We start from the raw sequence: 25,575 nt of genomic DNA on the forward strand, positions 1-25,575 counted from the left end.
CATCCGTGTCTTGGCTTCATATTTTGTAGTTATTCATGAGGAACGATCTGAATCTGACTGAAAAAAAAAAAAGATCTGTGAATAAATAAATAAAAATATGTGTGTCCTATATGTTTGCATTTACTCCAGTTAAACCATCTAGACTGGATATAAAAGATGGATGTAGCCACTGTGAAATTTATTCCCTTTTGAAGAATAAACGAACACCAATTCTAATACCGCTGAATATGAAAACTCAAGACAATCTGAATGAGGCTTAAAAGCACAATAACACTAGCTATGTTTACATCGTCAATATTTCTTAAAGCCAGTTAAAATAATTCTAATCAGAGATCCCTTGTACTTTGCTGTGGTTTGTTGAGGGAGCAGTACCAGCAACAAGGACATCAACAGGACAAACTGTCACATCCACTACATCAGACTATAGATGCCTTTAAGGTTTGTAAACAATGTGATGTTTTTTGAGGGGCGTGGCTTAACTGGATGCAACACATCTCAAACATTATAAATGGCGGTTAGCATATTTCAATAGACTGTTTCAGCACAAATGAACAAGAAAAACGCATGTTTTAGAAAGTATATTAATACACTCACTCTCTGAGACCGTGTGTGTTATTTTAAAAAGTTTACTGACTCATGGGACTATATTCACCTACCCCTACGTTCTCACACACTGGATGGACGATTTGACCATTCGACGATTTGGACACCCCTGAAATACACAACTAATGTGGTAACTGGCAGTTAGCGTTAGCATTAACATGTAACAAGAATAAATAAGCACTAACTTAACGTAACTTCAGTTACAGTTTATTCTAACCCACGTCCCTCTGTTTTGCCTCCAGTTAACATTGTGACGTCACAGTGACGTAGGCCATGAAGGGGTCTGTAGAGGAGCAGCAGAGCTCATTCTCCAACAGACTGAACTCCCACAGTGAACAGTACAGAGCTTCTTTCATACCCAAGTAACAACTTACTTTTCTGTAACAGATGCTATTGAAGTAAATGCTCATTATTGCACTTGTCTCTATTTCTTGTATATTTGTTCATATGCTAATTTTGTATATTTTTGCTTATACTGTTTTATACTATACTTATACTGTTTTTTTTTTTTGTTTGTTTGTTTACTTCTATTTTAATGTAATGTTACTTAATCATGCAAAAAAGACAGGTGTGATATATTTTCTGCTGTGCCCAGATAATGTTGGGATTTATTTACATACAGAGCGCGACATTGAGATCACATCTGGAGACACGTGTTTAAGGCAAGGTCTGAACAAATAAATCTAAAGCTAGTGACTTGTGATTGGATAGTTTAGATCAGATCTTAATCCAACTCCTTGTTGTTCCATCCATTCGTGGTTATTAAGCACTAAAGTCTTTGAAGGTTCTCAGTCATCGAGTCATTCTTCAGTTCTGTGAATGGTGTTTAAACTTCTTGGGGACAGAAGTCAAGACTGTATTGTAAACTTAAGAGCGTTTTGGATTAAACACTAATATTTTCCCATTGAAATAGTTTATCAAAGATGTACCCCACCACTTACTTATGGTGGCGGTTATTCTATGGTATTATTAGTGGAATGCTAGTTCCTCTTCAGTGGTGCTTGGTCCTTATGCAAATTGTTCTACCATTAAATAGATAATATGCCTGAGTGTGCCTGGGTTGATATCTGTTTTGAATGATCATAACCTCTGGCTTTACCACAGTTGGAAATCCAAATATGGTCTCTTGTGGCTTCATTAAAAACAAGATGGCAGCAAAAGGCTACAGAACAGGACCACAAACAAATCATCACTGTGTCATGTCCATATTTTACACTGCAAGTCTAGACAGCACACGCTATCATTCCATCTAACTGTTTTTATCAAGCACATTGTTGGATGCCCTGAAGGAGACAAGGATAATTATTCTCCTTCAGTGGTAGCTTTTATCATACCTGCCACATATTATAAATCAAAACATTGAGGGCTTGATTTGAGGATTTGGCTAAAAGAGGACATTGAGTTCTCTAGGATTTCCATTTTAGTTCACAGTAGGGGCATTAAACCTGCTTGCACACATTGCGTGTTTACATCACAGGAACTCAGCAGCAGCAGTTTAGATAGTTTTTGCATACTGATTTGTGAATTCTCTGTCAACCATTTACAGGCATATATCATCATGCCTCACATTCCAACTGCATGGAAATGATCATCGAGGCTCAGGCATCACCAGTGTCTCAGAAGTTACAAAAGGCAGGAGAAGACTCCATTAGAGTTCACATTGACGACAACCATGGAACGCATTCTTGCTGTTTGGTATCTACTAGGAACTTGTCTCGGTTCTTTGACTCAATGCACTATCCCCACCTCAGAGTTTCGTCTGGAAGGAGATTATCTGATAGGTGGACTTTTTGATATTCATCTTTTCAGTGACCAAGATTACCGCGTTAAACCAGAAGCCATTGAATGCTCAGAGTGAGTATTAAAAAAAAAAAAAAAAAAAAAACTTGTTGCATGAAACAAAACATAATTATTATTGATTCAACACCTTCATGCTGTTCTGTGGTTAGAAATAACCTAAGTGTTAAACCAAAGTTGTCTTCAACTTCAACTCAAACTTCATCTATGATCTCATTCCTTGTGACATAAAGTTTAATAAGTTATTTGATCATTGTGAATTCTGTATCGCTGTTCATTCTCCACAGTAAAACATTTATTGAGTCAAGCTACCGGCGATTTCAGTTGATGAGATTTTCTGTAGCACAAATCAACAACTCGACATATCTGCTGCCAGGTGTGTCACTTGGCTATGAATTATTTGACCACTGCTCAGATACAGAGAATTTCCCCAATATTTTGAACCTTATCTCTGTTAATGGATTGATCCAACCTTGGAGTGAACAAACCAGGAATCTGTCCAAAGTAATAGCAGTGGTGGGCATTTATACAAGCACTGCAACACTGACGGCAGCCCCACTCTTCATGACGGATCTCATTCCAATGGTAAATCTGATATATTTTTTACCACATATGTGTTTTTAAATTTGAGAATATATAATTGCTGAATGTGAAAATATTTTCTTTGTCATCCTTACAGATCAGTTATGGGGCTGCTAGTTCTGTCTTTTCAAGAAAACAGACTTTTCCATCTTTCCTGCGCACGGTACACCCAAATAAAGACGTCATAGAAGTGATTTTTACTATTTTGAAGCATTTCGATTGGCGCTGGGTTTCTTTCCTTTACAGCGATGATGATTATGGAAAAGATGGACTGGAATTGTTTATAAGGAAGATAAACGACACCAACATCTGCCTAGCATACAGCAAAGGCCTTAATACTGACACAAATTACTACCCTATATTAAAACAAATAGAGGCGCAGAGGATACCTGTTATTATTGTTTTTGCAGCTGAATGGATTGCTGAGGCCCTCATTGGTTCAGCAATTAAGCAAAATATCACCAACAAGGTGTGGGTAGCAGGGGATGCATGGTCCTTAAACAAAAAGCTCCCCAAGGAGAAAGGAATCAGAAATATTGGAACTGTACTTGGAGTTTCTGAGCCAACAATGACCATACCTGGTTTCAGTGACTTTATCTATGCAACCAAAACAGAGGCTCATTGTGAAAATGTAGAAGAAGAGAAGCCTTGTAATCAGATTTGCAACTGCAGTAGCCAGACTGCTGAGAAAATCCTTGCTGCGGACCCATCTTTCAATTTTCCTGTTTATTCTGCTGTATATGCCATCGCCCATGGCTTACACAACGTCATGCAATGTGGAGGTGGCAGATGCAATACCAATATTACAGTACACCCACACATGGTAAGTAAGCAAATACTTAATCTTATCATTTCAAATGATTTGAAATCTGAATAAACCATTCAGACCTTCATGGTGGAGTTTGTAAAACGTATGTCAGACCCCAGGGTAATTGTTGTCAGGAGTTAGCTAACCTCCAGTTGAATCATCAGATTTGCTGTTAATCAGAAAAGAGGTAAAGAAATTGTCTGTAAGTACAGACATTTACAAGATATTCAGTGAGGTAAATAACCCCAGAGAGTCTCTTTTCATTTATCAAGAAATATGCCAGTTGAGGTGCTTGGTTTAATGGAGCGCAATGTCAATGGCAGGACAAAAAGTAGGAAGACACTGCTCTTCCACAAAAAAGATTTAAAAAAAAAAAAAAAATGCCTCTGGGGCTAGACAATTAACCACCATCAATAATATAGTAAATAAAATAGTAGTATAACAAATCTTGACATTAAATCCAAGATATTCAAGGTATTTTCCAGAATAGTATCAGTGTTTGGCACATTATTAAATACATACCACTTGCATTTTCTTCCAACACCATGAATGTTGAATGTGCTCAAAGAGTGTTAACCAATTAAATTAATGCCTCTTACACCCGTTGGGAACACATGCAAGTAATCTGAACTTTGTGTTTCAAAACCAGGTTCTAGCAGAGATGAAGAAGTCAAACTTTACACTTTTGAACCACAGAATTCAGTTTGATGAGAACGGTGACCCCATGTTTGGATCCTACTCAATAGTTTTTTGGAACGACAGTGGTGATGCGCAAGAGGTCGGCTTTTATGATTTTCCCCCATCGTTCCGTTTCTCCATCAATGACAGCAGCATTAAATGGTTCTCAGGTGGTAACGATGGTAACATGGTGATTAAAAGACTTTGGTTTTCCCAATTCTGCATGGATCTACACAAATATATACACAAATATATATTTGTTTAATAATGTACACCTGTACAGGTGCCTACTTCACGCTGTTCCAATGAATGTGAAGTGGGATACAAGAAAAAACAAGATGGAATCCATAAGTGCTGCTTCACTTGTCACATCTGTCAAAATGGAACTTACATCAACAGCACAGGTGAATAATTATACAGTAAATGAGAGAAAGAAAATGGGTAAAATGTCAGTCTTGACTTTGTGGTAGCCAGTTTCCTAATGTGACTGAGCTTTTTTCAAAAGCAAAGATAGTTTCACCCCCATTTCACATTGTCTGGACACACACCTGTCAAACAGTCTCGGTGTGACTGATAAGGCTAAATAAGTATATGCACTACCCAAACACACATGCACTGCCAATGCGGGATGTAAATCCCGTCAGTATGTTTACATGCACGTGAAAAAAATGAATTATTGCCTTATTCCGACTTTAACGGGACAACTTAAGTGCATGTAAACACATAGATGTGGTGTAAACACACCGATTAAGACACCCAGATAATGCGATTGGAAATCGATTTTCTCTGGCATGTATACGCTCAATCAGACTTTTAACTGGACAACACATGTTCGCATGCGCCATAAGCGCTGCACTGGTCGCAGTAGAAGAAGGTAAACAGAGCTGGTACAAAAACCATCTGAGATGTAGCGTGCCTCTTATTTACAGCACAAGTAGCACACACATTATATACGAGATTAAAAAAGCCGTACCATTATCCATCTTACATATTACTGTTTATGCGGCATCTTACTGCTGCATGAACGACTCTTGTTCATTATATGATGTAACGGGTCAACTGGAAAGGGGGCCCACTGAAAAGGCACATATCGCCACCTAGTGTGGAGGAGGAGATGTTCCCATCAGTTATTCGACTGCTTGTAAACTGGGACAAGGGCTGCATTCAGAAAGACGAATTTCAAGCGTAACTCGATTGAGCTGTGCATGTAAACACACTGAGTGACTCATGACTGGACCTTTTCAAAACCATGATATATGGTATTCTTTTGCTGACGTGCTGTTTAGTTTGTGTACCAAGCATACCTCTTATATTTTGCACTGTGTAAAGTGAGCAGGAGTATTTATTTTAGTCAAGATTAGCCTGGCTTGGTTGGGCTGCTCATCAGGAAAAAAAATTTCGTCTCCGTCACCAGCCTATACTCAAGACAGAAGCAGTTTAGGGAGCTGGATGTCACATGTAACAACCACATTTAAATAGAGAAAGATTAATGTTGCTATTAGCATTTTGACAGTGCCACCATTTTGTTGTTGTTGTTCTTGTCTTCTCATCAGTCTCATCCGTTTTTTATCTCCAACATTTATGTATGTTAAACCTTTTTATTTTGACCAGTGTACATGGCAGAGCAGTTAATTAGTCTTTACAACAATTATCACTGGGTAACTGTTTAAAAATCTGTTAAGGCTACTGTATGATAGCACAGAGTAGAACACTCCTAACATTGCCTGTCTGTTGTAACTTTGTTGACTGTCTTTAAAACAGCGGATCCCTACACATGCATCGAGTGCAAGGAGACAGAATGGTCTGAAGATGGAAGTACGTCATGCAGTCTACGGGTGGTGGATTACATACCATACACAGATGGTGGTGCCATAGTGATCATGGTCAAGACCTGGGTCTTGGTGGGCCTCACAGTAGCTGTAGCTGTTCTCTTTGCCATCAACTACAACACACCTGTTGTCAGATCTGCTGGAGGACCAATGTGCTTCCTGATTTTAGGCTGCCTCAGTCTGTGTAGTCTGAGTGTTTTCTTTTACTTTGGTACACCAACAGTTGCCTCTTGTATCCTTAGATATTTGCCATTTCTTTTGTTCTACACTGTTTGTCTAGCTTGTTTTGTCGTGCGCTCTTTTCAAATTGTTTGCATCTTCAAAATAACTGCCAAGATCCCAAAGCTCCAGACTTGGTGGACAAAATACTACGGCCAATGGCTGATCATCACTGCGGCATTTGTCATCCAGGCACTCTTGCTTCTTATTGGCCATCTCAGTGCTCCACCTAAACCTTATAATGACACAAAGATATACCAAGACAGGATCATTCTTAACTGTGAGATGAGTCCCAAAGCCTTGTCAGGTGCTGTGGCTTTACTCATGTTTTTGTGCAGCCTTTGTTTCATTTTCTCCTACATGGCCAAAGACCTTCCCAAAAATTACAATGAAGCCAAAGCGATAACCTTCTGCCTCCTCCTACTGATCCTCACCTGGATCGTCTTTGCCACTGTGTACATCCTTTACAGTGGAAAGTACATCCAAATTATTAATGCCATGGCAGTACTCTCCAGCCTCTACTCCTTCCTGTTGTGGTATTTCCTACCGAAATGTTACATCATTATTTTTCAACCCCACAAAAACACACAGCAGTACTTCCAAGGTCTCATTCAGAATTATACCAAAACAATTAGCCAGTAGCTGCCTCCATTAGATGGATATAGTTGCTGTGGACTCAACCTTAATAATGATTTGTCTCTTTGTAAAAACGGAAGCTGCAGAATCTTCAACTTGTACTCTTGTATATAATAAATGCAATATTTTTTTTTTAATTAAGTAACATTTATACATGTAGATTTGATTATTGTAGAAAGTAACACTGGATTCAGTGACCTTAGCTTCTTCCTTTATAATCACATTTGGGATGATTACTAAATAAATCTGGAGTCAGTTAATTCATTTTAAAACTGTGTACATATAAGCTATGGCTAATATTAACCTTTGGGGTAGATTATGGCTTCTAAAATACTGATCTCATCATTTTAGGAACACTACAAACTCTCAAATGTACACTTGTGAAGTTGTTGTTATTTGTTGTGCTGACTTATAACTGACTTACTAACAGAATTAAGAGAAAGAGAATTAACAGAATTCTTTTCTAGATTGATCAGCTCAGTACTAAGGGATCAAAAGAAGCAAGTTTCAAAGAGTTGTCTAGATTTGTGTGTGTATACATATTTTTTTTCTAATATATATATATATATATATATATATAGTCTTTTTTTCGGATTATTTTGTTTTCATTCAACCACCGTACTGTTTCAAGTATCCATTTCGTTTGAAACTTAATGAAAGCAAACCTGGTTAATTGGGTTTTAGATCTGATGAAATGTCTGTTTTATATTGCACGTTATTATTTTCTTGTGTTACAGTTATAAATAATTTAATAACTTAAGTGTATTTTTTTCACTTGAAATTCTATTAAAGAGGCTTATCCTTTCGAAAAGTACATCCATGTCCTGGCTTCATATTTTGTAGTTATTCATAAGGAAACATCTGAATCTGACTGAATAAATAAATAAATAAAAATGACAAAAAAACTTAAAGCAGAAAATGTATCCAAAGTGAAACAGAAGTACTATATGATACAATGATATTATATATCTGTGAGATGCAAAACGTCAGTGCTCCTCTGGGTTTAAAAGGTAATTTCAAGGCCATTTGTTCAGAAGTGTTTCAAATCAGTGTCTGTAATGACACTCAGGTGTTGTTCATTCATACATTTTCTGTATCTGCTTGTCCTCTGGAGGGTGGAGAGAACCCATACAGACACAGGAAGGACATCCAAACCCCACACAGAAAGGCTGATGTATTAGAACACAAAAACTTTTTGCTATGAGGCATCAGTGCTAACCACCACTCCACCGTGCTGCCAAGGTGTTTTTCAGTGCCGTGTTTTGTTGAAACAATATCTGTGATATATTGCAGTCTTTATCATAACACATGTTTGTGGAAGTGCATTTTGGCACAGACAAAGGAGCTTTCTGAGGACTCCAGAAAAAGAGTTGTTGCTGATTGGCCCGGAAAAGGTTACGAACCCATTGCTAGGGCCAGAGACGGCTGATATTGGCTCCAGTTGTATTGTACCCCAGGGATTTGTCCTGGGGCCATTGCTGTTACTTATATATATGAATGATTTGGCCAATGTATCAAATAAGCTTTTAAAATATTATTTGCAGATGATACTAGTCTGTTTTAATTATCATGAAAATTAATTTACTCTCAGGAAAGTTGTAAATAAGGAATTGGGGAAAAATGCAAAATGGTTCACAATCAACAAACTGTCACTAAACAAACTTTATTTTATTTGGAAGAGAAAAAACAGAAAAATTCTGTGAATGTAACAGTGTTGACTGATAAAGTTCTATTAGCGAATGTCAAATCAACTCGTTTTCTTGGTGTAATCATAGATGAAAACTAATCCTGAAAACAGATTGACAAAAATATTGGAATAATTGGAAATATTCATTATCTTCTTAATACTTATTATTCAATGAAATATCCTTTTATTAGTTGTTATTAATATAATATAATATAATATAATATAATATAATATAATATAATATAATATAATATAATAATTAATATTGTCTGGGTCCGTACTCACCCAACTAAACTCGAACCAATTCTTCTCTTGCAAATCACTTCCTCCATTTTTTAATAAAATATTTTTAGCCATTTATCAGTTTCATAATTAACCTGCCTGAAAAGCCCCCCAGCTTCGACCGCAATCACGTACCACGTCATCACAATTTAGTTTCCAGAGGTCCCAGGACATGGAATTCACTTCCTCCTGACTTGATTAAACTTACTCCAAGGTCATTTAAAAATTCTGTAAAAATATTACTGTTCTTTGTGAATAATCCATCACTTTTTGTTTTCCTTTTTTCTGTTCTGCTTCTGCTTTCTGTTGTTTTGTTCTGTTTTCTTTCGGGGTTTCCCCAGCAGGCTTTTTATTTATTTATTTATTTTTTTTTAAATTCAATTGCTTATTCATATTGTCATAGAAGGTTCCAAATAAATGAAATGAAACGAAATTCTCAACCGGGGTTCCGCGGACCCCTAGGTCGGTGGTGTAATTGCAAGAGGTCCGTGAAAATAAATTCTCTTTGAGACATCTACCCGTTAGTGTTTCAGAGAGTTGAGGTCCATTTGGTTTGTGTAAGCTAGCTGTTGCAGTCCTCTATGATCTGTGTTTGCTTTGAAAAAAGTTCTGATAAATATAGTCATTCCACGCAAACTGTTGTTCTCTTTCTTTTGCAGAGGAAACATAAGAAAAACAAAGATTGAGAGCTTTTATTATAACAAATGGATGAAGTGGGTGGAGATCACACATTCTTTTCTATGAACCTGTTGATTTTTGTTTTCTATCAGAATGCTGGGAATCTGTCATTTCTAAATTGAACAGCTCTGTAGTAAGGGATCAAACCATTGTCCTGTATAAAAAAAGTGAGTTTCAAAGGGTTGTCTAGATTTGTGTGTGTATATATATATATATTATATATTTTAAATATAATTTTTTTTTTTTTTTTTTTAGATTATTTTGTTTTCATCCAACCACCATACTTTTTCAAGTGTCCATTTCGTTTGAAATTTAATGAGAGCAAACCTGGTTAATTGGGTTCTAGATCTGATGAATTATATGTTTTACATTGCATGTCATTATTTTCTTGTGCAACAGTTATAAACAAAAACTTGATTTTAATAACTTAAGTGTAATTTTTTCACTCCAAATGCTATTAAAGAGGCTTGTCCCTTCGAACAGTACATCCGTTTCTTGGCTTCATATTTGTAGTTATTCGTGAGGAACGATCTGAATCTGACTGAAAAAAAAAAAAAGATCTGTGAATAAATAAATAAAAATATGTGTGTCCTATATGTTTGCATTTACTCCAGTTAAACCATGTAGACTGGATATAAAAGATGGATGTAGCCACTGTGAAATTTATTCCCTTTTGAAGAATAAACGAACACCAATTCTAATACCGCTGAATATGAAAACTCAAGACAATCTGAATGAGGCTTAAAAGCACAATAACACTAGCTATGTTTACATCGTCAATATTTCTTAAAGCCAGTGAAAATAATTCTAATCAGAGATTCCTTGTACTTTGCTGTGGTTTGTTGAGGGAGCAGTACCAGCAACAAGGACATCAACAGGACAAACTGTCACATCCACTACATCAGACTATAGATGCCTTTAAGGTTTGTAAACAATGTGATGTTTTTTGAGGGGCGTGGCTTAACTGGATGCAACACATCTCAAACATTATAAATGGCGGTTAGCATATTTCAATAAACTGTTTCGGCACGAATGAACAAGAAAAACGCATGTTTTAGAAAGTATATTAATACACTCACTCTCTGAGACCATGTGTGTTATTTTAAAAAGTTTACTGACTCATGGGACTATATTCATCTACCCCTACGTTCTCACACACTGGATGGACGATTTGACCATTCGACGATTTGGACACCCCTGAAATACACAACTAATGTGGTAACTGGCAGTTAGCGTTAGCATTAACATGTAACAAGAATAAATAAGCACTAACTTAACGTAACTTCAGTTACAGTTTATTCTAACCCATAATGTTATCCAGGCTGAAACTGAAGTGTGCCCTTGTTGATTCTCTCAGTCCAATCCTTTCTTTTAATCGTCAAAGCCAAACCAAAGTTGTGTACGACTGGCAGTGGCTGGTATGTGATAAAAGTTTAAGTTAGTGTTTTTTTTGTTTTGTTTTTTTTTCGGTTGTGGCACCAAAAATACAAGAAAAAGACATTTTCATGGGTAAAAGTGACAGAGTTCGCCTCAAGCTTCGCTCTGTTTTGCCTCCAGTTAACATTGTGACGTCACAGTGACGTAGGCCATGAAGGGGTCTGTAGAGGAGCAGCAGAGCTCATTCTCCAACAGACTGAACTCCCACAGTGAACAGTACAGAGCTTCTTCCATACCCTACTCTATCCAAATTTACAACAACTTTCTTTTCTGTAACAGATGCTGTTGGAGTTAATTCTCATTATTGCACATGTTTACTTCTGTCTCTATTTCTTATATATTTGTTCATATGCTAATGTTGTATGTTTTTGCTTATACTGTTTTATCTTATGTTTTTTTTTTTTTTTTTTACTTATATTTTAATTTAATATTATTTAATCATGCAAAAAAGACAGACCCAGATAATGTTGGGGTTTATTTACATACAGAGCGCGACACTGAGATCACATCTGGAGACACGTGTTTAAGGCAAGATCTGAACAAATGTATCTAAAGCTAGTGACTTGTGATTGGATAGTTTAGATCAGATCTTAATCCAACTCCTTGTTGTTCCATCCATTCACAGTTATTAAGCACTAATGTCTGTGAAGGTTCTCAGTCATCGAGTCATTCTTCAGTTCTGTGAATGGTGTTTAAACTTCTTGGGGACAGAAGTCGAGACTGTATTGTAAACTGATGGTAGATTAAGAGCGTTTTGGATTAAGCACTAATATTTTCCCATTGAAATAGTTTATCAAAGATGTACCCCACCACTTACTTATGGTGGCGGTTATTCTATGGTATTATTAGTGGAATGCTAGTTCCTCTTCAGTGGTGCTTGGTCCTTATGCAAATTGTTCTACCATTAAATAGATAATATGCCTGAGTGTGCCTGGGTTGATATCTGTTTTGAATGATCATAACCCTCTGGCTTTACCACAGTTGGAAATCCAAATATGGTTTCTTGTGGCTTCATTAAAAACAAGATGGCAGCAAAAGGCTACAGAAAAGGGCCACAAACAAATCATCACTGTGTCATGTCCATATTTTACACTGCAAGTCTAGACAGCACATGCTATCGTTCCATCCAACTGTTTCTATCAAGCACATTGTTGGATGTCCTGAAGGAGACAAGGATAATTATTCTCCTTCAGTGGTAGCTTTTATCATACCTGCCACATATTATAAATCAAAACATTGAGGGCTTGATTTGAGGATTTGGCTAAAAGAGGACATTGAGTTCTCTAGGATTTCCATTTTAGTTCACAGTAGGGGCATTAAACCTGCTTGCACACATTGCGTGTTTACATCACAGGAACTCAGCAGCAGCAGTTTAGATAGTTTTTGCATACTGATTTGTGAATTCTCTGTCAACCATTTACAGGCATATATCATCATGCCTCACATTCCAACTGCATGGAAATGATCATCGAGGCTCAGGCATCACCAGTGTCTCAGAAGTTACAAAAGGCAGGAGAAGACTCCATTAGAGTTCACATTGACGACAACCATGGAACGCGTTCTTGCTGTTTGGTGTCTACTAGGAACTTGTCTCGGTTCTTTGACTCAATGCACTATCCCCACCTCAGAGTTTCGTCTGGAAGGAGATTATCTGATAGGTGGACTTTTTGATATTCATCTTTTCAGGGACCAACATTACCGCGTTAAACCAGAAGCCATTGAATGCTCAGAGTGAGTATTAAAAAAAAATAAAAAACTTGTTGCATGAAACAAAACATAATTATTATTGATTCAACACCTTCATGCTGTTCTGTGGTTAGAAATAACTGAAGCGTTAAACCAAAGTTGTCTTCAACTTCAACTCAAACTTCATCTATGATCTCATTCCTTGTGACATAAAGTTTAATAAGTTATTTGATCAGTGTGAATTCTGTATCGCTGTTCTTCCTCCACAGTAAAAAAATTATTGAGTCAAGCTACCGGAGATTTCAGATGATGAGATTTTCTGTAGCACAAATCAACAACTCTACGGATCTGCTGCCAGGTGTGTCACTTGGCTATGAATTATTTGACCACTGCTCAGATACAGAGAATTTCCCCAATATTTTGAACCTTATCTCTTTTAACGGATTGATCCAACCTTGGAGTGAACAAACCAGGAATCTGTCCAAAGTAATAGCGGTGGTGGGCATTTATACAAGCACTGCAACACTGACGGCAGCCCCACTCTTCATGACGGATCTCATTCCAATGGTAAATCTGATATATTTTTTACCACATATGTGTTTTTAATTTTGAGAATATATAACTGCTGAAAGTGAATTTGTTTTCTTTGTCATTCTTACAGGTCAGTTATGGGGCTTCTAGTTCTGTCTTTTCAAGAAAACAGATTTTTCCATCTTTCCTGCGCACGGTACACCCAAATAAAGACGTCATAGAAGTGATTCTTAGTATTTTGAAGCATTTCGATTGGCGCTGGGTTTCTTTCCTTTACAGCGATGATGATTATGGAAAAGATGGACTGGAATTGTTTATAAGGAAGATAAACGACACCAACATCTGCCTAGCATACAGCAAAGGCCTTAATACTGACACAAATTACTACCCTATATTAAAACAAATAGAGGCGCAGAGGATACCTGTTATTATTGTTTTTACAGCTGAATGGATTGCTGAGGCCCTCATTGGTTCAGCAATTAAGCAAAATATCACCAACAAGGTGTGGGTAGCAGGGGATGCATGGTCCTTAAACAAAAAGCTCCCCAAGGAGAAAGGAATCAGAAATATTGGAACTGTACTTGGAGTTTCTGAGCCAACAATGACCATACCTGGTTTCAGTGACTTTATATATGCAACCAAAACAGAGGCTCATTGTGAAAATGTAGAAGAAGATAAGCCTTGTAATCAGATTTGCAACTGCAGTAGCCAGACTGCTGAGAAAATCCTTGCTGCGGACCCATCTTTCAATTTTCCTGTTTATTCTGCTGTATATGCCGTCGCCCATGCCTTACACAACGTCATGCAATGTGGAGGTGGCAGATGCAATACCAATATTACAGTACACCCACACATGGTAAGTAAGCAAATACTTAATCTCATCATTTCAAATGATTTGAAATCTGAATAAACCATTCAGACCTTCATGGTGGAGTTTGTAAAACATATGTCAGACCCCAGGGTAATTGTTGTCAGGAGTTAGCTAACCTCCAGTTGAATCATCAGATTTGCTGTTAATCAGAAAAGAGGTAAAGAAATTGTCTGTAAGTACAGACATTTACAAGATATTCAGTGAGGTAAATAACCCCAGAGAGTCTCTTTTCATTTATCAAGAAATATCCCAGTTGAGGTGCTTGGTTTAATGGAGCACAATGTCAATGGCAGGACAAAAAGTAGGAAGACACTGCTCTTCCACAAAAAAAGATTTAAAAAAAAAAAAATGCCTCTAGGGCCAGACAATTAACCACCATCAATAATTTAGTAAATAAAATAGTAGTATAACAAATCTTGACATTAAATCCAAGATATTCAAGGTAAAGTATTTTCCAGAATAGTATCAGTGTTTGGCACATTATTAAATACATACCACTTGCATTTTCTTCCAACACCATGAATGTTGAATGTGCACAAAGAGTGTTAACCAATTAAATTGATGCCTCTTACACCCGTTGGGAACACATGCAAGTAATCTGAACTTTGTGTTTCAAAACCAGGTTCTAGCAGAGATGAAGAAGTCAAACTTTACACTTTTAAACCACAGTATTCGGTTTGATGAGAACGGTGACCCCATTTTTGGATCCTACTCAATAGTTTTTTGGAACGACAGTGGTGATGCGCATAAGGTCGGCTTTTATGATTTTCCCCCATCGTTCCGTTTCTCCATCAATGACAGCAGCATTAAATGGTTCTCAGGTGGTAACGTAAGTTTTTTTTTGTTGATATATGCTGATTAAAAGACTTTGGTTTTCCCAATTCTGCATGGATCTACACAAATATATATTTGTTTAATAATGTACACTTGTACAGGTGCCTACTTCACGCTGTTCCAAAGAATGTGAAGTGGGATACAAGAAAAAACAAGATGGAATCCATAAGTGCTGCTTCACTTGTCACAACTGTCCAAGCGGAACTTATATCAACAGCACAGGTGAATAATTATACAGTAAATGAGAGAAAGAAAATGGGTAAAATGTCAGTCCTGACTTTGTGGTAGCCAGTTTCCTAATGTGACTGAGCTTTTTTCAAAAGCAAAGATAGTTTCACCCCCATTTCACATTGTCTGGACACACACCTGTCAAACAGTCTCAGTGTGACTCATAAGGCTAAATAAGTATATGCACTACCCAAACACACATGCACTGCCAATGCGGGATGTAAATCCCGTCAGTATGTTTACATGCACGTGAAAAAAATGAATTATTGCCTTATACCGACTTTAACGGGACAACTTAAGTGCATGTAAACGCATAGATGTGGTGTAAACACACCGATTAAGACACCCAGATAATGCGATCGGAAATCGATTTTCTCTGGCATGTATACGCTCAATCAGACTTTTAACTGGACAACACATGTTCGCATGCGCCACAAGCGCTGCACTGGCATGTGAGCCCAGAACGAAAACATCAAAGAAAGCAGGTCGCAGTAGAAGAAGGTAAACAAGGCTGGTACAAAAACCATCTGAGAGGTAGCGTGCCTCTTATTTACAGCACAAGTAGCGCACACATTACATACGAGATTAAAAAAGCTGTACCATTATCCATCTTACATATTACTGTTCATGCAGCACCTTACTGCTGCATGAACGACTTTTGTTCATTATATGATGTAATGGGTCAACCGGAAAGGGGGCCCACTGAAAAGACACATATCGCCACCTAGTGTGGAGGAGGAGATGTTCCCATCAGTTATTCGACTGCTTGTAAATTAGGACAAGAGCTGCATTCAGAAAGACGAATTTCAAGCGTAACTCGATTGAGCTGTGCGTGTAAACACACTGAGTGACTCATCATTCTCATCCGTTTTTTATCTCCAACATTTATGTATGTTAAACTTTTTTATTTTGACCAGTGTACATGCCAGAGCAGTTAATTAGTCTTTACAACAATTATCACTGGGTAACTGTTTAAAAATCCGTTAAAGCTACTATATAATACCACAGAGGAGAACACTCCTAACATTGCCTGTCTGTTGTAACTTTGTTGACTGTCTTTAAAACAGCGGATCCCTACACATGCAGCGAGTGCAAGGAGACAGAATGGTCTGAAGATGGAAGTACGTCATGCAGTCTACGGGTGGTGGATTACATACCATACACAGATGGTGGTGCCATAGTGATCATGGTCAATACCGGGGTCTTGGTGGGCCTCACAGTAGCTGTAGCTGTTCTCTTTGCCATCAACTACAACACACCTGTTGTCAGATCTGCTGGAGGACCAATGTGCTTCCTGATTTTAGGCTGCCTCAGTCTGTGTAGTCTGAGTGTTTTCTTTTACTTTGGTACACCAACAGTTGCCTCTTGTATCCTTAGATATTTGCCATTTCTTTTGTTCTACACTGTTTGTCTAGCTTGTTTTGTCGTGCGCTCTTTTCAAATTGTTGTCATCTTCAAAATAACTGCCGCAATCCCAAAGCTCCAGACTTGGTGGACGAAATACTACGGCCAATGGCTGATCATCACTGCGGCATTTGTCATCCAGGCACTCTTGCTTCTTATTGGCCATCTCAGTGCTCCACCTAAACCTTATAATGACACAAAGATATACCAAGACAGGATCATTCTTAACTGTGAGATGAGTCCCAAAGCCTTCTCAGGTGCTGTGGCTTTACTCACGTTTTTGTGCAGCCTTTGTTTCATTTTCTCCTACATGGCCAAAGACCTTCCCAAAAATTACAATGAAGCCAAAGCGATAACCTTCTGCCTCCTCCTACTGATCCTCACCTGGATCGTCTTTGCCACTGTGTACATCCTTTACAGTGGAAAGTACATCCAAATTATTAACACTCTGGCAGTACTGTCTAGTGTCTACTCTTTTTTGTTTTGGTATTTTCTTCCAAAATGTTACATCATTATTTTCCAACCTCATAAAAACACACAGCAGTACTTCCAAAGTCTCATTCAGAATTATACCAAAACAATTTGCCAGTAGCTGCCTCCATTAGATGGATATAGTTGCTGTGGACTCAACCTTAATAATGATTTGTCTCTTTGTAAAAGCGGAAACTGCAGAATCTTCAACTTGTACTCTTGTATATAATAAATGCAATATTTTTTTTATTTAAGTAACATTTATACATGCAGATTTGATTATTGTAGAAAGTAACACTGGATTCAGTGACCTTAGCTTCTTCCTTTATAATCACATTTGGGATGATTACTAAATAAATCTGGAGTCAGTTAATTCATTTAAAAACTGTGTACATATAAGCTATGGCTAATATTAACCTTTGGGGTAGATTATGGCTTCTAAAATACTGATCTCATCATTTTAGGAACACTACAAACTCTCAAATGTACACTTGTGAAGTTGTTGTTATTTGTTGTGCTGACTTATAACTGACTTACTAACAGAATTAAGAGAAAGAGAATTAACAGAATTCTTTTCTAGATTGATCAGCTCAGTACTAAGGGATCAAAAGAAGCAAGTTTCAAAGAGTTGTCTAGATTTGTGTGTGTATACATATTTTTTCTAATATATATATATATGTCTTTTTTTCAGATTATTTTGTTTTCATTCAACCACCGTACTGTTTCAAGTATCCATTTCGTTTGAAACTTAATGAAAGCAAACCTGGTTAATTGGGTTCTAGATCTGATGAAATGTCTGTTTTATATTGCACGTTATTATTTTCTTGTGTTAAGTTATTAAATTATTTATAACTGTAAGTGTATTTTTTTCACTTGAAATTCTATTAAAGAGGCTTATCCTTTCGAAAAGTACATCCATGTCCTGGCTTCATATTTTGTAGTTATTCATTAGGAAACATCTGAATCTGACTGAATAAATAAATAAATAAATAAATAAATAAATAAAAATGACAAAAAAACTTAAAGCAGAAAATGTATCCAAAGTGAAACAGAAGTACTATACGATATATTAATATTATATATCTGTGAGATGCAAAACGTAAGTGCTCCTCTAGGTTTAAAAGGTAATTTCAAAGCCATTTGTTCAGAAGTGTTTCAATTCAGTTTCTGTAATGACACTCAGGTGTTGTTCATTCATACATTTTCTGTATCTGCTTGTCCTCTGGAAGGTGGAGAGAACCCATACAGACACAGGAAGAACATGCAAACCCCACACAGAAAGGCTGATGTATTAGAACCAGCTTCGACCGCAATCACGTACCACGTCATCACAATTTAGTTTCCAGAGGTCCCAGGACATGGAATTCACTTCCTCCTGACTTGATTAAACTTACTCCAAGGTCATTTAAAAATTCTGTAAAAATATTACTGCTTTGTGAATAATCCATCACTTTTTGTTTTCCTTTTTTCTGTTCTGCTTCTACTTTCTGTTGTTTTGTTCTGTTTTCTTTCGGGGTTTCCCCAGCGGGCTTTTTATTTATTTATTTATTTATTTTTAATTCAATTGCTTATTCATATTGTCATAGAAGGTTCCAAATAAATGAAATGAAACAAAATTCTCAACCGGGGTTCCGCGGACCCCTAGTGGTCGGTGATGTAATTGCAAGAGGTCCGTGAAAATAAAATACCCTTTGAAAAAGATCATATGACATTTATAGATAATAATCTATAATCTATAATCAATAATAATAATAATAATATATAATTTTACTCAAATGTGGTTGAGACCTTAATCTATCTAAACTACAGAGGGTAACAGGACTTTTTTCTCTAATTACATCTATTTCACAAGAGTAATTTAATGTATTTTTAAGACATCTCGCTCCCAGTTGTATTGTTCAACATTATGACGCTCTTAATACAAACTTAATACAATCTGCATCTATTTCAAATTTTGAGGACCCTGTTTCAGTGGACATACACCTTAATTTCTCAATAATGCTCTTATTGTGAAACATTTGCAGGAAGATGTTGTGGGAAACTCATTAAGGCCACGTTTGCACCAATATGATTTTTTTGTGAAACCACATAAGTCTTGCACGTTACTGGCAGGCGTCAGTGACAGATCTCTCTGTGACTGGAACCGCACCTTTTTGAATCCGGGGCCCAGGGTGAAAAAGAAAAACACAGACTGTGCGGTTCCTTTTTTCCATGTGTGTAGATAGCCTTTTCTGATCCATTGCACCCCTAGTATTCCAATATCAATATTTCAGAGATTGACATCCACCACTGTTGTGTGCTGTATAACCTATATTATGAGGATATAACAGTTAACGTACTGACAAGACGTTTACAGGTTTGATAATTTTTTGCAGATATCCTGTGCATCACAGCACATGAAAACTTTGATGCAGATGCCTCAACCGATTTTTATAGGCTGCTCTCGTCAGCCTCAATGACCAGGAGAGTGCTAAATCAGAACCGGGTCACAAATTGTATACTTTTTCTTCTTTTTCAAAAAAAAAAAAAAGTTTGAACATAAAGCAAAAGGAATTTCACAGCAGTTAAACTTGTCTTGTAGATAGTGTGTCATGTATTAAACAGTTTGATTGCTGGCTGTTTGTAGAGATCAACCAATATGAATACAGATACTGCTTTTTAATAAAAAAAATAACCAAAAGAAAAACTTTTTTTAGGGGTGCTTGACAGCCTGAGTACAAGCATGTCACAGCTTCCGGCTTCACGCAGTCTGCTAGTGGGGGAGGGGCAATGTATAGGCTGCATGGGTCCGCCGCATCACCAGCAGCACAGGGCAGCTAAAGAGCCACATACAATTTAAAATGCACTTTCCATTGTTTCATTACATTGCACCCCGCCCCACTCCCCAAAGCAGGTCGGGGAGGGGTCCTCAGCGCAGATCAAAAATATGCAGGGGGTCCAGGACCCCAAAAACGTGGAGAACCACTGGTTTACATCACAGGAACTCAGCAGCAGCAGTTTAGATGTTTTTGCATACTGATTTGTGAATTCTCTTCCAACCATGTATTATCATGCCTCACATTCCAACTGCATGGAAATGATCATCGAGGCTCAGGCATCACCAGTGTCTCAGAAGTTACAAAAGGCAGGAGAAGACTCCATTAGAGTTCACATTGACGACAACCATGGAACGCATTCTTGCTGTTTGGTATCTACTAGGAACTTGTCTCGGTTCTTTGACTCAATGCACTATCCCCACCTCAGAGTTTCGTCTGGAAGGAGATTACCTGATAGGTGGACTTTTTGATATTCATCTTTTCAGTGATCAAGTTCATCACATTAGACCAGAAGCCACTAACTGCTCAGAGTGAGTTTTTTTTTTTTTTTTTTTTTAATAAATCTTGTTGCATGAAGTGATTATTGTTCATTCAACACCTTTTCCTCATTGCTGTTCTGTAGCTAGAAGCAACTGAAGCCTTAAATCAAAGTTGTCTTCAAGTCCACATTACTGATCTCATTCATTATGATATAAAGTTCTCCTTTAATAGTTAATATTTGATCATTGTGAATTCTGTATCGCTGTTCTTCCTCCACAGTAAAAAATTTATTGAGTCAAGCTACCGGAGATTTCAGCTGATGAGATTTTCTGTAGCACAAATCAACAACTCGACAGATCTGCTGCCAGGTGTGTCACTCGGCTATGAATTATTTGACCACTGTTCAGATGCAGAGAATTTCCCCAGTATTTTGAACCTTGTCTCTGTTAATGGATTGATCCAACCTTGGAGTGAACAAACCAGGAATCTGTCCAAAGTAATAGCAGTGTTGGGCATGTATACAACCACTCCAACATTGACGGCAGCCCCACTCTTCATGACGGATCTCATTCCAATGGTAAATCTGATTGTTTGGTAGATTTTAACCACATATGTATATGACAGTATATTTTAATACAGCTTTTAAATTTGAGAATATATAACTGCTGAATGTGAAAATATTTTCTTTGTCATCCTTACAGGTCAGTTATGGGGCTTCTAGTTCTGTCTTATCAAGAAAACAGATTTTTCCATCTCTCCTGCGCACGGTACACCCAAACAAAGACGTCATAGAAGTGATTTTTACTATTTTGAAGCATTTCGATTGGCGCTGGGTTTCTTTCCTTTACAGTGATGATGAGTATGGAAAAGATGGACTGGAATTGTTTATAAGGAAGATAAAGGACGCCAACATCTGCCTAGCATACAGCAAAGGCCTTAATACTGACACAAATTACTACCCTATATTAAAACAAATAGAGGCGCAGAGGATACGTATTATTATTGTTTTTGCAGTTGAATGGTTTGCTGAGGCTGTCATTGGTTCAGCAATTAAGCAAAATATCACCAACAAGGTGTGGGTAGCAGGGGATGCATGGTCCTTAAACAAAAAGCTCCCCAAGATGAAAGGAATCAGAAATATTGGAACTGTACTTGGAGTTTCTGAGGCAACAATGACCATACCTGGTTTCAGTGACTTTATCTATGCAACCAAAACAGAGGCTCATTGTGAAAATGTAGAAGAAGAGAGGTTTTGTAATCAGATTTGCAACTGCAGTAGCCAGACTGCTGAGAAAATCCTTGCTGCGGACCCATCTTTCTCTTTTCCCGTTTATTCTGCTGTATATGCCGCCGCCCATGGCTTACACAACGTCATGCAATGTGGAGGTGGCAGATGCAATACCAATATTACAGTACACCCACACATGGTAAGTAAGCAAATACTTAATCTTATCATTTCAAATGATTTGAAATCTGAATAAACCATTCAGACCTTCATGGTGGAGTTTGTAAAACGTATGTCAGACCCCAGGGTAATTGTTGTCAGGAGTTAGCTAACCTCCAGTTGAATCATCAGATTTGCTGTTAATCAGAAAAGAGGTAAAGAAATTGTCTGTACAGACATGTACAAAATGTTCAGTGAGGTAAATAACTCCAGAGAGTCTCTTTTCATTTATCAAGAAATATGCCAGTTGAGGTGCTTGGTTTAATGGAGCACAATGTCAATGGCGGGATAAAAGTAGGAAGACACTGCTCTTCCATAAAAAAAGTTGTGTTGCGTCTGGGGCCAGACAATCAACCTTCCTAACCATCATCAATAATTTAGTAAATAAAATAACAAAAGACAAATTATTGAATGTATTGAATATATGCAGTTGGTGGTGGGCAGGCCCATATTTTGAGGACACAAGAAGTATCGCTATTAAAGCAAAGTTTCTTTGAAATGGGCTGTATGAGGTATTTATTTATAGTAAGTGTGTTAACTTCGTATCAGCATTAAATACATTGTTATCCAGCTTGCATAAAGCACAAAATTGTTTAGGAGCATGCTATGTTTAGAACCATTTCTCATTTTCATCTTGCATTCAGACACCAAGTCTGTGCCCAAAGCCACAATACTCCATTGACAGAAACAATACATTTTACCCCACAAAAAACGGGAGCTGTTACTTTTGCCTCGTTGGCTAAAATGCGACAGCCAAAATCTTTTGTTTGACGTCATTGCTGGCAAAGAAAGTCTGATACATTATTAAATACACAGGTCTGCTTACTTTTTCTTCCAGCACCACGAATGTTGAATGTGCTCAATGAAGCCACAAAGAGTGTTAACCAATTAAATTAATGCCTCTTACACCCGTTGGGAACACATGCAAGTAATCTGAACTTTGTGTTTCAACACCAGGTTCTAGCAGAGATGAAGAAGTCAAACTTTACACTTTTGAACCACAGTATTCAGTTTGATGAGAACGGTGACCCCATGTTTGGACCCTACTTAATAGTATTTTGGAACGACAGTGGTGATGCGCAAGAGGTCGGCTTTTATGATTTTCCCCCATCGTTCCGTTTCTCCATCAATGACAGCAGCATTAAATGGTTCTCAGGTGGTAATGTAAGTAGATTTTTTTTGTTTACATTATGGTGATTGAAACACTTATAATAGTATCATATAACATAATGTACACCTGTACAGGTGCCTACTTCACGCTGTTCCCCAGAATGTCCTGTGGGATACAAGAAAAAACAAGATGGAATCCATGAGTGCTGCTTCACTTGTCACATCTGTCCAAGCGGAACTTATATCAACAGCACAGGTAAATAATTATACAGTAAATGAGAGAAAGAAAATGAGTAAAATGTCAGTCTTGACTTCATGGTAGTCAATTTCTTAATGTGACTGAGCTTTTTTCAAAAACAGAGAGCCTCCAAGAAAAGTAAATCATATCAGATGCTTTGCACAGTAAATGTTGTAATTATATGCAATGCTGCTTGTTATGATGCAGCTTGAAGGTCACAATGTAAACTGGAGTCTCGGTGTGGCTGATGAGGTGAAATTAGCACATGTACAACCCAAACACACGTGCAGTGCCACTGCAAGACTGGTGGAGGTGCGGCGGGGTGTAAATCCCATGGACAGTCCTCTTGATTCATGACTGGACCTTTTCAAAGCCTTGATATAAGGTATTATTTTGCTGATGTGCTGTACCAAGCATACCTTTTAAAATGCTCACTATGTAAAATGAGCAAGAACATTTATTTTGGTGAACATTAATCCGGCTTGGTTGGGCTGTTCATCAGAAAAAAGCTTTCATCTTGTCTCCCGAACCTATAGTCAAGACTGAGCAGCTAATTAGTCTTTACAACAATTACCTCTGGGTAACAGGTAAAAATTTAGTTAAAACACCTATATGATACCACAGAGGAGAACACTCCTAACATTGTCTGTCTGATGTAACTTTGTTGACTGTCTTTAAAACAGCGGATCCCTACACATGCATCGAGTGCAAGGAGACAGAATGGTCTGAAGATGGAAGTACGTCATGCAGTCTACGGGTGGTGGATTACATACCATACACAGATGGTGGTGCCATAGTGATCATGGTCAATACCGGGGTCTTGGTGGGCCTCACAGTAGCTGTAGCTGTTCTTTTTGCCATCAACTACAACACACCTGTTGTCAGATCTGCTGGAGGACCAATGTGCTTCCTGATTTTAGGCTGCCTCAGTCTGTGTAGTCTTAGTGTTTTCTTTTACTTTGGTACACCAACAGTTGCCTCTTGTATCCTTAGATATTTGCCATTTCTTTTGTTCTACACTGTTTGTCTAGCTTGTTTTGTCGTGCGCTCTTTTCAAATTGTTTGCATCTTCAAAATAGCTGCCAAGATCCCAAAGCTCCAGACTTGGTGGACGAAATACTACGGACAATGGCTGATCATCACTGTGGCATTTGTCATCCAGGCACTCTTGCTTCTTATTGGCTATTCCAGTACTCCCAGTAAACCTTACAATGACACAATTCTATACCCAGACAGAATCATTCTTGACTGTGACATGAGTCTCAAAGCCCTCTCAAGTGCTGTGGTATTACTCACGTTTTTGTGCAGCCTTTGTTTCGTTTTCTCCTACATGGCCAAAGACCTTCCTAAAAATTACAATGAGGCCAAAGCGATAACCTTCTGCCTCCTCCTGCTGATTTTTACCTGGATTGTCTTTGCCACTGTGTACATCCTTTACCGTGGAAAGTACATCCAAATTCTTAATGCAATGGCAGTACTCTCCAGCCTCTACTCCTTCCTGTTGTGGTATTTCCTACCGAAATGTTACATCATTATTTTTCAACCCCACAAAAACACACAGCAGTACTTCCAAGGTCTCATTCAGAGTTATACCAAAACAATTAGCCAATAGCTGCATTTACAAATCACATGTCTTTACAGGCAGAAGAAGTGATGTGTTTCAGGTCCGGTCATTGTCATCAATCTAGTGTTAGATCTAGGAATTAGTCTGCATTTGGGGACGAATACCTTATCTGCTTTATTTATTTATTTATTTTGCCAAGCTATTCCATTTATCAGATGATAAATGAGAAAATAACATATTAAGCTACAGCCCATATATTCACTGTTGTTGATTAAAACAGGGATCTTATACATTTAGCCAGTAGCTGCCTGCATTAGATGGATATAGTTGCTGTGGACTTGACCTTAGTAGTGATTTGTCTCTTTGTAGAAACTACAGAACCTTCAACGTGTATTCTTGTATAATAACTGCAATATTTTTAATTAAGTAACATTTATACATGTAGCTTTGATTACTGTAGAAAGTAACACTGGACTCAGAGACCTTAGTTTCTTCCTTCATAATTAGATTTGGGATGGTTGCTTGATTGAAAACTGTTACATTCAACATTTAGTAATATGCATGTATGGTTAACCTGTCCTGTAAGTTTTTATAATCATAAAATTATTAAATCATATAATAAATTGTGTATGTGTGTTTGCTTTCTGTTTAGTAGTTTCAGG

At 37.5% G+C, this 25,575-nt stretch overlaps 3 protein-coding genes across 3 annotated transcripts; all 3 read left to right on the top strand.

Annotated features, from left to right (window-relative positions):
• Window positions 1–1,987: 1,987 nt before the first annotated feature.
• Window positions 1,988–7,647, top strand: LOC125021788 (taste receptor type 1 member 1-like). The gene is made up of 6 exons (XM_047607995.1): window positions 1,988–2,457; window positions 2,688–2,985; window positions 3,080–3,805; window positions 4,440–4,658; window positions 4,752–4,872; window positions 6,230–7,647. Exons 1-6 carry the CDS (start codon window positions 2,276–2,278, stop codon window positions 7,156–7,158), a joined length of 2,475 nt encoding a protein of 824 aa, XP_047463951.1. The 5' UTR covers window positions 1,988–2,275; the 3' UTR covers window positions 7,159–7,647.
• A 5,138-nt stretch (window positions 7,648–12,785) lies between these two features.
• On the top strand, window positions 12,786–17,382 carry LOC125019397 (taste receptor type 1 member 1-like). The gene is made up of 6 exons (XM_047604153.1): window positions 12,786–12,967; window positions 13,192–13,489; window positions 13,584–14,309; window positions 14,947–15,153; window positions 15,260–15,380; window positions 16,454–17,382. Exons 1-6 carry the CDS (start codon window positions 12,786–12,788, stop codon window positions 17,380–17,382), a joined length of 2,463 nt encoding a protein of 820 aa, XP_047460109.1.
• A 2,956-nt stretch (window positions 17,383–20,338) lies between these two features.
• LOC125020569 (taste receptor type 1 member 1-like) lies at window positions 20,339–24,961 on the top strand. Its single transcript, XM_047606002.1, has 6 exons — window positions 20,339–20,607; window positions 20,837–21,134; window positions 21,259–21,984; window positions 22,959–23,165; window positions 23,247–23,367; window positions 24,033–24,961. The coding sequence occupies exons 1-6, from the start codon at window positions 20,426–20,428 to the stop codon at window positions 24,959–24,961; spliced, it is 2,463 nt and encodes an 820-aa protein (XP_047461958.1). The 5' UTR covers window positions 20,339–20,425.
• Window positions 24,962–25,575: the final 614 nt, after the last annotated feature.

This window comes from Mugil cephalus, chromosome 1, assembly GCF_022458985.1.
Source record: "Mugil cephalus isolate CIBA_MC_2020 chromosome 1, CIBA_Mcephalus_1.1, whole genome shotgun sequence".
NCBI lineage: Eukaryota > Metazoa > Chordata > Actinopteri > Mugiliformes > Mugilidae > Mugil > Mugil cephalus.